Source organism: Coregonus clupeaformis, chromosome 1 (assembly GCF_020615455.1).
Source record: "Coregonus clupeaformis isolate EN_2021a chromosome 1, ASM2061545v1, whole genome shotgun sequence".
Taxonomy (NCBI): Eukaryota; Metazoa; Chordata; class Actinopteri; order Salmoniformes; family Salmonidae; genus Coregonus; species Coregonus clupeaformis.
The window spans coordinates 84,051,159-84,067,031 of record NC_059192.1 but is presented as its reverse complement, the minus strand read 5'-3'; the positions used below and the strand labels follow the sequence as shown (position 1 = coordinate 84,067,031).

The 15,873-nt window shown below is 42.9% G+C and overlaps 1 protein-coding gene across 1 annotated transcript in view; it reads left to right on the top strand.

Annotated features, from left to right (window-relative positions):
- Positions 1 to 2,080, top strand: part of LOC121575429 (cytohesin-1) — a 46,777-nt gene extending 44,697 nt beyond the window's left edge. The window contains 5 exon segments of the mRNA XM_041888549.2: positions 816 to 892; positions 1,049 to 1,120; positions 1,518 to 1,629; positions 1,632 to 1,671; positions 1,961 to 2,080. Coding sequence (XP_041744483.2) covers positions 816 to 892; positions 1,049 to 1,120; positions 1,518 to 1,629; positions 1,632 to 1,671; positions 1,961 to 2,039 — 380 coding nt within the window. The 3' untranslated portion in view covers positions 2,040 to 2,080.
- The last annotated feature ends 13,793 nt before the right edge of the window (positions 2,081 to 15,873 follow it).

Genomic DNA, 15,873 nt, shown 5'->3' with positions numbered 1-15,873 from the left:
CTAACGTTAGCCCACTTTTAAGTAACTAAGGCAGTGAACAATTATGAATTAACAATAACGTTAGCAAGTTATGCATATACGTAAACATTATTACTCTTAACTTTACTAATTTAACTTAAACGTACCTTTTGGAATTTCTTCAAGTAGCTAGCTTGCTAGTTAGTGGTCAACAGTTGTATTTTCGTTGAGAAGTCTCAGGTTACGGGCGAACGGAAGTGAAGTTAACCTGCTACGCGGAAAGGCGGAAGTTAGATGACGTCATCGTGAAAATGGCCTATTCCATCCGGGTCATCAGGAGGGATCAGCCAATTAATTATACTTGTGAGCAAACGTTCCATAACTGCAGGTGGCAGTAAATCGCCAACCTTGGCTTTATACCAGTTCAAGTAACACACTCCAGGTGGCAGTATGCAAACTTTTAGTTTGTTTACCAACTCATAGAAGTAGTAGAAGAAGAATATGTACTACTTCAAAATAGAGATGGCCTCAATGGCGCTGCCTGTGCGCTCACAGACGCCATAATGGGACAGATACAAAGAAGAGTCCTCTATCATTCTGTATGATCTCAACTAATGCATTGCATTCATGGTCGACTTTGTTGCCGTCATGCTGTGTCTTCTGAGAAGCATGACTGCATTAAAGACGACTTGGAACGCGTCCATAAGCTCCTTCCTGGTACTGGCTAATGTCTGTGCTGCCATCTGTCTGTCTGGACCGTCTAGGGGCACCTTTTAATCTGTGCATTTTGCTTGTTCTGACCCTTTCATTTTATGAATCCTGATTGAACTCTGACCTTTAACCTCTAACCCCCTCAGGAGGGCGCGTGAAGACGTGGAAGAGACGATGGTTCATCCTCACAGACAACTGCCTGTACTACTTTGAGTACACTACTGTGAGTTGTTTTCTCTCTCTGTCTATTCCTCGCTCTTTTTCTGTTATGCTTTTTTCTCCATTACATTCAATGTACCAGTTGTGAGCTGTAATGCTCTCTCCTTGTTTCTTTCTCCTGGTTTCTCTCTCCTGGTTTCTCCTCCCTCCCTCTCTCCAGGATAAGGAGCCTAGGGGTATCATCCCTCTGGAGAATCTGAGTATTAGAGAGGTGGACGACTCCAAGAAAGCAGTAAGTTACTCTCTCTTTCCCTGTGCTCTTTCTCCTGCTTTTCTCCCTGTTTCCTTTTAGAAGCCTTCTGAGTCATCTCTCTCTCTCTCTCTCTCTCTCTCTCTCTCTCTCTCTCTCTCTCTCTCTCTCTCTCTCTCTCTCTCTCTCTCTCTCTCTCTCTCCTCTCTCTCTCTCTCTCTCTCTCTCTCTCTCTCTCTCTCTCTCTCTCTCTCTCTCTCTCTCTCTCTCTCCTCTCTCTCTCTCTCTCTCTCTCTCTCTCTCTCTCTCTCTCTCTCTCTCTCTCTCTCTCTCTCTCTCTCTCTCTCTCTCTCTCTCTCTCTCTCTCTCTCTCTCTCTCTCTCTCTCTCTCTCTCTCTCTCTCTCTCTCTCTCTCTCTCTCTCTCTCTCTCTCTCTCAGAACTGTTTTGAGCTGTTCATCCCAGACCACAGGGATCAGGTGATCAAGGCGTGTAAGACCGAGGCGGACGGACGTGTTGTCGAGGGCAACCACACCTTCTATCGAATCTCCGCCCCACAGCCGAGGAAAAGGAGGAGTGGATCACCAGCATCAAGTGAATTCTTGGCGGTGTCCCAATAACCTCTCCTTCTTCCTGAAGTGTACATACATTCACATTGGATTGGTGTAGGCATGGGCTAGAGGGACTTTCCATATACCAGTCATTTACTTTCAAATCCATTCAGGGGAAGTGAACAAGTGCACACTTTGGGAGAAAGGAGAGAGTTTTGGGACTAAAGTCTTATTTTTACTTCCAAGTCATGTCCTATCCTTCCTCTATGCGATCCTGCTCTAGTATCATGCCAAAATGAAAATTCATATTGCTCTCCCCTCTCTTAATGTAGAAAAGCCATCAGCAGGGACCCCTTCTACGAGATGCTGGCAGCCCGGAAGAAAAAGGTGTCTGCCCTGACAAGCCTGTAGGAAAGACCCAGGCTCCAGCACTTCAGCAGGAGGAGCAGGCCTCACTCACTCTACAACCCAGTGTTTGTGCCCATGGACCTGAACTAAAGGACCTATGGAACTGTGTACACAAGAAAGCAGAAGATCCCCAAAGCCTGTTGAAAGTCTAGGTGGAAGCTGTCATCATATTGATCTTGCTTTCTTCAGATTCACAAACACTGGAGTGAAAGGATTATGAAGGGGCACAGGTTTGGGACAGAGATCAGGAATGCAGAGAGGATTAGATTTCCTTTTTTCAGCGCCCTCTACAGGAAGTTACGTCATGCAATATTATGCTTTGATACAAAATTAACAGAGGAAGGTAACATGAATCTATTTTTTTACACAAACCTCTTTTTCTGAGGGTTCTTCTCATAGTGCTGTTGTTACTACAGAGCATAATCTCTTTCTGAATAGTTCCCATAACAAACCACCACTGTTTCTCCTTTCTCTCTCTCTCTGTCTTTCTTTCTTTGTTTCCATGTTTGTTTACATTTACATTTTAGTCATTTAGCAGATACTCTTATCCAGAGCGACTTATAGTTAGTGAGTGCATACATTAAATTAAATTGTGTCCGGGTAATTGGCAGGGCTGGGAATTGCCAGGGACTGACCTCACGATGCAATATCACGCTACTTAGCTGCCGATACGATATGTATTGCGATTATCATGATTCTATATTGAGATTTTATTGCGATTTGATGTTCTAAACATATTTCTCATGAAATGTCTGCTGCAGAGGGACAAGAGAGCCATGAGAAAACGAGTTCACTAGTAATTGGGCTGTGTCAGTGATCTGGGGCTTGAGATATGGGAGCTCAGTCAGCAGAATAGTTGAAAAAATCTGTCTCTGCCCAAAGCCTGTCTGCCCAAAGCCTGTCTCTGCCATCACTGTATTAGTTCTGCTCTTCATTTAGTTTTGATACCTCTGTTACTACAACTGCAGAGTGGAATGAGGAGGAATGGCACACAAAGCAAGGGTTGAAATATTCAGTGTTTTATTCTGATATGGTGACAATTAAAAGTACGTTTGCAGAGAAAGTGAATAAATAAAATACCTTATTACAGTTGTCTGTTAAATGTGTTATCATATGAGATGCATTTCTGTCATATCAATGTGCTCTTTGGAGGGCTGTGTTTTAGTTTTTATATTGGCAAATAAATTAATCGCCAATTGTTTTGTTCTCAATGCACTGATTTATGAAACGCAAGTCAAGCTTGAATTATATTAGTTTATTTACCAATAATGCATATCATTCATTGTGAAGGTTTTGTATCAAAAAGGTTTGTGCTGTTTATACCCTTATGCCATCATGTTTTTCTTCATTTGATTTCAGATTACCAGAAATAAATCTCTGATGCTAGTCTCATTTTTCCTTTCTTTGGTTAAGATTTGACTTGACAAGTGAGGTTAACACAGTAAAAACTTTATTTTTTACATTGGATATAACCACACTAGACACAAAGAGAGACAGTGATATAGAGGGAAAAAAGTATTTGATCCCCTGCTGATTTTGTACGTTTGCCCACTGACAAAGAAATTATCAGTCTATAATTTTAATGGTAGGTTTATTTGAACAGTGAGAGACAGAATAACAACAAAAAAATCCAGAAAACGCATCTCAAAAATGTTATAAATTGATTTGCATTTTAATGAGGGAAATAAGTATTTGACCCCCTCTCAATCAGAACGATTTCTGGCTCCCAGGTGTCTTTTATACAGGTAACAAACTGAGATTAGGAGCACACTCTTAAAGGGAGTGCTCCTAATCTCAGTTTGTTACCTGTATAAAAGACACCTGTCCACAGAAGCAATCAATCACTCAGATTCCAAACTCTCCACCATGACCAAGACCAAAAAGCTCTCCAAGGATGTCAGGGACAAGATTGTAGACCTACACAAGGCTGGAATGGGCTACAAGACCATCGCCAAGCAGCTTGGTGTGATTATTCGCAAATGGAAGAAACACAAAATAACTGTCAATCTCCCTCGGCCTGGGGCTCCATGCAAGATCTCACCTCGTGGAGTTGCAATGATCATGAGAACGGTGAGGAATCAGCCCAGAACTACACGGGAGGATCTTGTCAATGATCTCAAGGCAGCTGGGACCATAGTCACCAAGAAAACAATTGGTAACACTACACCGTGAAGGACTGAAATCCTGCAGCGCCCGCAAGGTCCCCCTGCTCAAGAAAGCACATATACAGGCCCGTCTGAAGTTTGCCAATGAACATCTGAATGATTCAGAGGAGAACTGGGTGAAAGTGTTGTGGTCAGATGAGACCAAAATCGAGCTCTTTGGCATCAACTCAACTCGCCATGTTTGGAGGAGAAGGAATGCTGCCTATGACCCCAAGAACACCATCCCCACCGTCAAACATGGAGGTGGAAACATTATGCTTTGGGGGTGTTTTTCTGCTAAGGGGACAGGACAACTTCACCGCATCAAAGGGACGATGGACGGGGCCATGTACCATCAAATCTTGGGTAACCTCCTTCCCTCAGCTAGGGCATTGAAAATGGGTCGTGGATGGGTATTCCAGCATGACAATGACCCAAAGCACACGGCCAAGGCAACAAAGTAGTGGCTCAAGAAGAAGCACATTAAGGTCCTGGAGTGGCCTAGCCAGTCTCCAGACCTTAATCCCATAGTAAATCTGTGGAGGGAGCTGAAGGTTCGAGTTGCCAAACGTCAGCCTCGAAACCTTAATGACTTGGAGAAGATCTGCAAAGAGGAGTGGGACAAAATCCCTCCTGAGATGTGTGCAAACCTGGTGGCCAACTACAAGAAACATCTGACCTCTGTGATTGCCAACAAGGGTTTTGCCACCAAGTACTAAGTCATGTTTTGCGGAGGGGTCAAATACTTATTTCCCTCATTAAAATGCAAATCAATTTATAACATTTTTTACATGCGTTTTTCTGGATTTTGTTGTTGTTATTCTGTCTCTCACTGTTCAAATAAACCTACCATTAAAATTATAGACTGATCATGTCTTTGTCAGTGGGCAAACGTACAAAATCAGCAGGGGATCAAATACTTCTTTCCCTCACTGTATGGTCCACGTTTCATAGCGCAAGCCTTTTGTGCTGATTGACAGGCCGAACAAAAAGCGTTTGGAATGGGTGAACTTGAGATTTTTAGGACAACGTTTTGTCAGTTGAAGTTTGGATGTTTAGCTAGCTAGTAAGATTGATGTCCACCGAAAATGCGGGAATAACTAGCTGGCTAGCTTGCAAACAGCTGACGGTGGCTGTCAAAAAACTAAGATAACATGGAAGGAGAAGACAAGAGGGTTGAGTTTTTACAGAACGTCACATTAATAACACTAGAATTGAAGCCGGACAAATGGCAGAAATGTATTGCGGGGATACCTTACAGAAATTAAATATATTACAGTACAGTGCATTCGGAAAGTATTCAGACCCCTTTACTTTTTCAACATTTTGTTATGTTACAGCCTTATTCTAAAATTGATTAAATTGTTTTTTTTCCCCTTATCAATCTACACACAATACCCCATAATGACAAAGCAAAAACTGTTTTTTAGAAATGTTTAGAAATGTATTACAAATAAAAAATTGAAATATTACATTTACATAAGTATTCAGACCCTTTACTCAGTACTTTGTTGAAGCACCTTGGCAGCGATTACAGCCTTGAGTCTTCTTGGGTATGACACTACAAGCTTGGCACACCTGTATTTGGGGAGTTTCTCCCATTCTTCTCTGCAGATCCTCTCAAGCTCTGTTAGGTTGGATGGGGAGTGTCGCTGCACAGCTATTTTCAGATTTCTCCAGAGATGATAGATCGAGTTCAAGTCCGGGCTCTGGCTGGACCACTCGGACATTCAGAAACTTGTCCCGAAGCCACTCCTGCGTTGTTTTGGCTGTGTGCTTAGGTCGTTGTCCTGTTGGAAGGTGAACCTTCGCCCCAGTCTGATGTCCTGAGCGCTCTGGAGCAGGTTTTCATCAAGGAGCTCTCTGTACTTTGCTCCGTTCATCTTTCCCTCGATCCTGACTAGTCCCCCAGTCCCTGCCGCTGAAAAACATCCCCACAGCATGATGCTGCCACCACCATGCTTCACCGTAGGGATGGTGCAAGGTTTCCTCCAGACGTGACGCTTGGCATTCAGGTCAAAGTGTTCAATCTTGGTCAATCTCTGATCAATTGAATTTACTACAGGTGGACTCCAATCATGTTGTAGAAACATCTCAAGGATGATCAATGGAAACAGGATGGAACTGAGCTCAATTTCGAGTCTAATAGCAAAGGGTCTAAATACTTATGTAAATAAGGTATTTCTGTTTGTTTTATTTTTTAGCAAAAATGTCTAAACAACTTTTCGCTTTGTAATTATGGGGTATTGTGTGTAGATTGATGAGGATTTTATTTTATCCATTTTAGAAGGCTGTAAAGTAACAAAATGTGGAAGAAGTCAAGGGATACTTTCCGAATGCACTGTACCGTATATCTTGAATATATTTACATTTTGTTAAATGTATTGTGGAATATATTAGAGTAACAATATGCAAAAATATATTGTACATAATATATAAATAATATATATTTGAGATATCTTTTTGGTAATATATCCAGTGTTGAGACCATATTCTACATGTATTATTCACAATATATTTGAAAATGTATTGATATAAAATATTCCTATATCATTTGAACTATCACCATTCATATAACATTTTGACACTTAACAAATATATAAACACCTCAACGCCAAGAGGCCTGAACCTCTTGACAAGGTTCCTAGGTGTTGGGTTAAGGTTGCTACATTAACCTCTACCTCCTCCGATGGCCTCCATCCCAGTTCAGACACCAATGTAGCAAATTCAGGGGGTTTCCCCGACCGGGACTCAAACCCTGGTCTAGCAATTGTCAAACTAACACTTTAACCGTTACGCCAAGAGGTCTGAACATCCTGACAAGGTCGCTAGGTGTTGGGTTAAGATCGCTACAATATACTGAAACATTTTCAGATAATGCTTAATTATTGATTGCTGTACACTGAGAATTCACAAAAAAAGCACATATATTTGTATTTATTTATAAAAGGCAGCAGATACACGTTAATATGTTTATTTTGAATAGGCAGCAGATATATGTTAATATAAATATGTCCGGACCTTGACAAACTTAGCAGTGAATGAGTGATGACCATGAAAACGACTGATGGGTATAGCTATGCTCAACAAGTAAATCATTCTTCTGGCTTTATCTAGCTCTATTTGTGATATTTTACCTGGCACTGCTGACCTGCTACTTGCTAGGGTAAAAACAACATATAATAGAGGCACATGTGAGGTCAGTTGTGCACATGTGAAACAGTATGTTCACGTATTAAATGTAAAGTTCACATGTTAACACCACCTTTTCACATGTGAAGAGAATAACATGTTTTCACCTCACGTCAATTGCAGATTCACAAGTGGAATTGCAAGTTCACATGTGGGGGTGAAATAATGTTATTCTCCTCACATGGGAAAAGGTGGCATGAACATGTTGCAGTAACAATTTTTCCAAATGTGGAATTGCAAGTTCTGTAATGCTATTCTGTAAAAAAGGTCATTTAGCCCGCCACTGGAACTTTCCCAGGAACTTTCCCAATGAACTTTTCCTACTCTTATACGTAAAGAAATCGTATTTCCTATTTCTGAGCCACACAATGCATTAATACTGCTGTCCTCCATGGTGTTGCATTAATATACATATACAATGCCTTCAGAAAGTATTCACACCCCTTGACTTTTCCACATTTTGTTGTGTTACAGCCTGAATTTAAAATGGATTAAATTGAGATCTTTTTGTCACTGGCATACACACAATACCCCATAATGTCAAAGTAGAATTATGTAAAAATGTGCTTAACAAGTCACATAATACGTTGCATGGACTCACACTTTGTGCAATATTAGTGTTTAACATGATTTTTGAATGACTACCTCATCTCTGTACCACACACATACAATTACAGTGCCTTCAGAAATTATTCATACACATTGACTTATTCCACATTTTGTTGTGAATTCAAAATGGATTAAATAGATTAAGGAGCGAGCTAGGACGGACATATTCAATATAACTATTTGTTCAGCACTTTTGAAATGTACAGCGACAGAATTCAGACATGGGTCGTTCTTACAGTATTCTCCCTGTACACCAAGTCAGAACCGTAGGATAAATAAAGGGGGCATATAAGCAGATAATGAAAGCTCTTACAATATTCGATGATGACATTTCTCTAAAACAGGCTATAGGCTACATGTGCACCACCAAGTCAGAACAGTAGGCTAAGTTACGAGGGGAAAAGGGACCAAATTATTAGGGTGAGGCACATGGGCACTAACAGCTTACTAAACAACATACACTTAGTATTACTTTCTTGGCTACAGTATACATATCTCCCTAGCATATTACATCATTTATGCAGCAGCATACAATACATTTTGGACTCACCTTGTTGTGATGTGCTCACTTGAACAGGAAGGTTACGCAGCGCCCCGTGGTCAGAATTTGTCATCAAACTTTGTCATCAAAGTCTGGCATTCTCTGGATTGATGGTGCTTTCAAGACAACTGGGAACTCAGTAAAAAACAAGGTTGAATCATGAGGTCAGTGTTCTTCAGGTCGGAGCTCTAGAAAGAGGCCCAGTTCCCGACTTCCTATTCCGAGTTGGATGACCGTTCAAAACGTATTTTCCCATTCGGAGCTTGCTTTTTTCCGAGTTCCCAGTTGTCTTGAACTCACTGAAGTCTGAGATTTCCCAGTTCCGAGTTTCCAGTTGTTTGGAATGCAGTAGAAGTCATGCTGGATTGACAGCATGGCCAATGTTGACTGTTTATCCTTTTAAGCTTGGAAAAGAGACCGTTAAACCCAGACTTGGACCACACACCCACTCCACTGAATAGCAGGCTAGTGATTGCTATGCTTGCAGTTAGCCACTGATTCCTTCCAAACCACTCATTGTTGAATTTGTGATTTCCAACTTATTGGGTAATGTTTATGTCCAATGGCCGTTTTATCTATAATTTCTCTTAATTATGTATCTTCATATGACAAGGATTGAACAGGATTTGCCAGTAGATTGTCGACTTGATTCATGATGATGACTGCTAGTGTAACAGTTGTTAAAGTATTTCTAGAATATCACCAGGTTCATATATTAATATAGCATGGTGATTTGTTATTATGCATGCCTGCATCCTGGGAATAGGGGAGTGTGTACTTACGTTTTGCCCTGCGTGCTCATGCTCAAATAATTTTGATATACTATAGAGAGGTAGGCACGCTTTTTCTGTCGTCTTCAGGAAAGTTACATTCCTTTAAGCACAAAGTCATACACACAGTGTTTTGTTCATGAATAATGTTGTATATTTAGAGTTTACTCATAAGTGGATGGTATTGTTAAGATGCAATTGTAATGGTACTTTTTAGGATGATATTAACATTCTGAATTCAACATGTGGTTACTAGCTAGCTAAGATATTGCGTGCGAATGATGGCTTGCTCCTCGACTGATCCCAGTCCTTTGTATTGTGCGGCAGGTAGCTTAGTGGGTAAGAGCGTTGTGCCAGTAACCGAAAGGTCGCTGGTTCTAATCCCCGAGCCGACTAGGTGAAAAATCTGTCGATGTGCCCTTAAGCAAGGCACTTAACCCTAATTGCTCCTGTAAGTCGCTCTGGATAAGAGCGTCTGCTAAATGACGTAAATGTATGTTGTAGAAAGAGGCGACAATGGGCAGAACATATTTGTGCTCTACAAATGTTTTGTATTTTCTTTTGGAATCAGCTATGTGGTTTTATCTATGTAAAATGTATGTTGTGTGTTGATACATTATAAGGAGAGGCTGTACTCATTTTTGTATTCTAAAAATAATTTTGATGCACTATGAGAGAAAGTTGCGACAATGGGCAGAACATATTTGTGCTCTACAAATGTTTTGTCTTTTCTTTTGGATGCAGAGAGAATTCTGATTTATTAAAACAGCCTGATCCCGAAGTCCATGTCTATAGTCCCAATCAATCACACACAACGCAGAGCTATAGCAGGCAGGACAACACCGGTTACATTGGTGCCTTCTAAACCCGGATTCATCGTTGATCGACGTCAGCTTAATCACCACGGCGCTGCTGCTCTAGAGACTCTGTTTACATCATTGAGGTACTCCTGCCGCATTGTGGCAAAAAGCGGATCTGCAGTCTATATTCTCTCCTGTTTATTTTTTTCTGAAAACGATGTATTGAGAATGCTGTTTTATGGTTAACTAATATAGAAGTGTGTTCATCAACAGAAATGTTAACATAACAGTGGTTTGGTGACATGGCATCTTATATTGGTGATGATGAACCCAAAATCACTGCTGGGAGGGGGAGGTTTTTCTCATACCCTGATCAAACCCCTGTAAAGCGTGTAGATGCAGTAGGTTCCCCCATGTTTTGCTCCACTAAAAATACTGATGAAAGCCCTTCATCTAGTGTTAATCAAAAATGCCCCTGTAGATGGTTTAGCTGAGCTGGTCACTCAGCTAGCCCGGGAAATAGGGGAGCTCCATTAGGGAGGAAATACAGAGTGGCAGGTCCGGCACTCATGAGCCACCAGTAAGTACAGAGAAGATAAGTGATCATCAATCAGAGTCAGCAGGATATGTAGACCTCAGTAAAATGAAGTTCATCATGCAATCAGATGTGAAGGAACCTCCTACATATAGAGGAGATGGTACAGACAAATGCTCCATTCATGAATGGGAGGAGTTGATGAGAATATACTTGAGGAGGAAGGGATGTCCTGTTGGAGAACAATGGGATGAGAGGATTTGTCGATTATCTGGCAAAGCAAGAGACATGGTAAAGATACATTTACGCAATGAGACAACTGTTGATCCTAAAAAGAAGCCAGAGATTGCATTTGACATTCTGAAACAGAATTTCAGCGAATTGGCCTACTCATGCATGCCTTTAGCTGAATTGTACAATACTAAACTTGTACCCGGAGAGGCTGTTATGGAGTATTGGGTTCGATTGAACAAGGCCGTAGATGTCGCTGACGAGGGTCTTAAGAGACAAGGTAAGAAGATTGACAGCTCCAACTCAGATGTTTGTAACATACTGCCCTGACCCCAAACTGGCAGCAGTATTCCAATACAAGTCTGCTGAGAAATGGACTGCGAGTGAAGTACAGGAGAGAATCTATGAACATGAACGCCGCAGAAAGGCCACTATGTGTCATTCTACTGCTGTATCCTCAAAGCAAGTAACAGTACATCCCCAGACAACTCTGTTTGAAGGCGGGGCCAATGCTGGTGCGTGCAGTGACACAAGATGGGCAGAGTGCAAGTATCGAGAGGCTCATTCACCTGCTTGAACGTACCTTAGAGAAGAGCTTACCACCTGTTATGGTTTCACAGCCCTTCAGGCGTAGGGAATGCAGGGTTTGTGGCTCAACAGATCACTCCACTGTGATGCACTGTAAACATGAGAACCTGTGCTTCTGGTGCTTTTCTCCAGATCATTGGAAGTCAAATTGTCCAAAACAGGGGGAACGCTATGCCAATCCCGGCGGTGAGAGACGCCCAACACAGCAGCAGAGAAACCCACCACAGCAGCAACCGTTAAACTGAGTGTCAGTTTAACGCCCACAGGTGAAGGGGGGAAATGGGGGTGTTCAACTGTCTACCCCCAAGAAAGAATCTGATGATCTTGAGAAAATATATGAGATTTTGTGCTCTGATGCGAAAGAAGGAGAGAAAATTGTTATGTTAGGTTCACAAGAGGTTGAGGCTTTTTCAGATTTGTTTTACACCTCTGTGTCTGTACATGGGAAAGTGCAGTGTAGGGCATGCTTGACACTGGGTCTATGGCCTGTACATTGAGTGAACATACTGAGCAGAGACTTTTGGAAGCAGGTGCCCTTCCTCAGCAATATCAGCCTCCTAAAGAGTTAGTGTTAGTTGGTTGTGGGGGGAAGAAGGCCTCAAAGTGTTTCTATGACTTGGAGATGCAAATCTATGGGATTGATGTTAAAGTGCCCACCCTAGTTGTTCCTGGACAGTGTGATGATCTTATCCTGTGATTGAATGTCATTAAGCATCTATTGCATGAGATGAAGGGCACTGACGAATATTGGAAGCTAGTCAACAACATGGATGGCCAGACTCACTCACCAGAGGGTGAGCAGTTTCTGCAGATGATGACAAGTGTCACAAGATGGAAGGTACAGCAAGTTGACTATTTTTCCCAAGACTGAACACTTAGTTTGGGGTAATCTTCCTAAAAATGTGGCATTGTCTCCAGGCAGCACTGTAATAGTCGAGCCTACCAGGTCAAAGGTCATGCCCAGCAACATACTTGTGGGTAGAGTTATTACACCCATGTGGGGAGATGGCTGGGTCCTTTTAAAGGTAGTAAACTGTTCAGATAAACATCTCACTCTAAGACGTAACATGAAGCTGGCCGATGTGTCTACATGCTTGGCTGTTGAGGATGCAACAAATGTCCAGGGCCTTCATGAGGTGAGGAAAACCCCAGTGGAACAGAAGCAGGATGACAATGGCTGCCACAACCTGAAACAAAGACTGTTTGATCTAGGATTAGGATACATCGACATTGATGGATGCCAAGTGACTGACCAGTGGAAGGAGAAGCTTGTGAATACAAAATATGAAGACATCTTCACAAGACATAATCTGGACTGCGGAGAAGCCAGGGGTTATGTTCACCGTATCCACCTGGTTGATGACAGACCCTTCCGCCTACCATACAGAAGGATTCCGCCTGCTCATTACCTGAAGCTGAGGAAGGTATTAACAGATCTGGAAGAAGTAGGCCTTATACGCAAGTCGGTTAGTGAGTATGCCTCCCCTTTAGTCATGGTATGGAAGAAAGACGGGAGTCTGAGGTTATGCACTGACTTCAGGTGGATGAATGCACGAACGGTGAAGGACGCTCATCCCCTTCCTCATCAAGCAGATTGCCTCGCAGCCCTTGGTGGCAGTGCATTTTTCAGCACCATGGACTTGACCTTAGGATTTTATAACATTCCATTTCATGAAGAGGACAAGAAGTACACAGCCTTTACCACACCGATGGGACTTTATGAGTACAATTGAATGCCACAGGGTCTGTGTAACAGCCCGGCCTCTTTCATGAGAATTATGTTAAGTATATTTGGGGACCTACATTTCTCAAATCTCCTTTGTTACCTAGATGACTTGTTGGTCTTTGCACCCACGAGGAACTGGCTCTGCAGCGACTTGAAGTTGTGTTTAGCCATCTAAGTGCCAACAATCTCAAACTAGCACCCAAGAAATGCCACTTCCTACGAAGAACAGTGAAATTCGTCTGACATATCATTAAAGAGGACGGTGTGTCAGTGGATGCTGAGAAGGTGGAGGCCATTGCCAAGATGAGCCAAGCTCAGCTGATGGAGGCAGACGGATGCACTCCCTCTGCTCTGAGGCTGAAATCCTTCTTGGATATGGTATTATATTACCAGCACTTCATTCCTGATTGTTCCTCCATAGCCAAGCCTTTGTTTGCACTCACTGGGGGTCAAAAGAGAAGAGGAAGAGATGGGAGGAAGAAGGGCAACAGTGGGATTTTCCAGAAGCTGACGCTATCGGATTGGACTGAGGAGTGTGTCGTTGCATTCCAGAAGCTGAAGGATGCTCTTCTGAATTGTGTCGTGCTGGCTCACCCTGATTTTGAGAGGCCGTTCATTCTCTTCACTGACGCTTCTTTGGATGGTCTCGGGGCTGTGCTTTGTCAAGTGCCTGAAGGTGAAGATAAAGCAAGGCACATAGCATTCGCGAGCAAGACCCTGAGTAAGTCGCAGAGAAGGTATCCAGCACACAGACTTGAATTTCTAGCACTGAAATGGAGCGTGTGTGAGAAATTCAGTCACTGGCTTAAGGGGCACGAGTTCACTGTCTGGACAGATAGTAACCCGTTAACGTACATCATGACAAAACCCAAGCTGGACGTTTGCAAGCAAAGATGGGTTGCCAAGCCTGCACCGTACAACTTCGATTTGAAGCGTATCCCAGACAGCAGTGACTGTCGTGCAGAGACTGATGAGGGTCCTACCTAGCACTTCTGTCTGAGGCTTTTGGGACGCTGAATGATGATGTCCAAGATGCCTTCCGGTGGGCTTCTTATCCCCAGGAGATAACCTCCTTGACCACTGCTGAAGTGAAAGCTATATGTCAGCTCCATATTGACTGGGAATGTTCAACGGAGATGCAAGCAATCCAGCTTGGTTCCAACATCCAACAGCTGCTTTCTCCTGGTTCTGACACTTTGCCTGAACTCTCGCATGAGGAACTTCTAGGTCTCCAGCTGCAAGACTCTGTGATTTCCAAGGTCATCCCTTTCGTCTTCAATAAGAAACGGCCCACCAGACGAGACCGATATGATGTTTCTTCTGAAGTGTTGTTGCTGATGAAGCAGTGGGACCGCTTGATCCTAAGAGAGGGAGTTCTGTATCGTGTCATTAAGGAGAGTCACACAAACCGGAGAAAGTGTCTTACCAGAGGTGTTACGACTCAAAGCAATGACCGGCATTCATGACCTTGCAGGACATCAAGGCCAGGCTAGAACTCTAGCCCTGACCAGACAGAGGTTTTTCTGGCCTGCAATGGAGAGACACATCAAGGAGTATGTACACTGCTGCCAGAGATGCAGCCGTGCAGTACAGCACCGGTTACACTAGCTTGCTAGCTAAGATTTTGAAAGTATGATGTTGACATGATCAGTCCATTCAAAGCTACGGTAGATATAACATGATTTGACGTCATTTTATCTATGGCCAATGACCTTGAGCCTTCTTGGATGGGCACTTCTAATGTAACTATGGCAGCACCCAAGGGGCTTGAATGTTCGAGCTCTCCCCGTAGATTTTGCGGTGACGTAGTGTCCCCATGAGTGACAGAACACTGAGCAAATCACGGCGCAACTAGAGAACATTACCAACCCCTACGCTCCGTATTTTCCGCTGCTGCCCCATCACCACAGAAAGCACTGAGCTAGGCTGAACCACCTACATTTTGGAGAGACCATGTTTGTATGCAGCTTTATTAACTCAATTATTGTATTTATTTTTTACATTGTTTGCAAACTGATATGTGACACGTATTAATGCCAAAATAACATGCAAAACAGGCACCCCAAAAAAATGACGGGTCTCCACTGACACTGACCCATAGAGATGTACAGAGAGCACACTTGCCACTAGATGGAAAAGCCTTCTATAATAATAATATGCCATTTAGCAGACGCTTTTTTCCAAAGTGACTTACAGTCATGTGTGCATACATTTTTGTGTATGGGTGGTCCCGGGGGTCGAACCCACTACCTTGGCGTTACAAGCGCCGTGCTCTACCAGCTGAGCTACAGAGGACCACATGGGATTTGCTATCACAGAAGCGATCAATGGCAAATATCAGAGGTGAGCTTGCACGAGAACTAAATGAGAAAACAAGTCGAGATCGGATCATGGAAACACATGCCCGGTAGAGATATGATTCTGAAAGTAACGCATGCATTGCTTGACAATAATTTGAGGAGAGCAGCTTGTCTACTCCCATGTTCTTCATCCTCTCCCCTGGATTCGACCCCCCTCAATGACGTGGAAGGTCTGTACACCTGCACGCAGGCATACACACACAAGCACGCACACACTTACTTGCTATAGCATCTTGAATCCTGTCTGTTTCATATCTAACCAGCCATCCTGTCCTTTGGTCCAGGTAAAAAGATGGGCTTCACCTTTAACAACAGAAGTTCTACAGCGTGTCTCTGGGTCA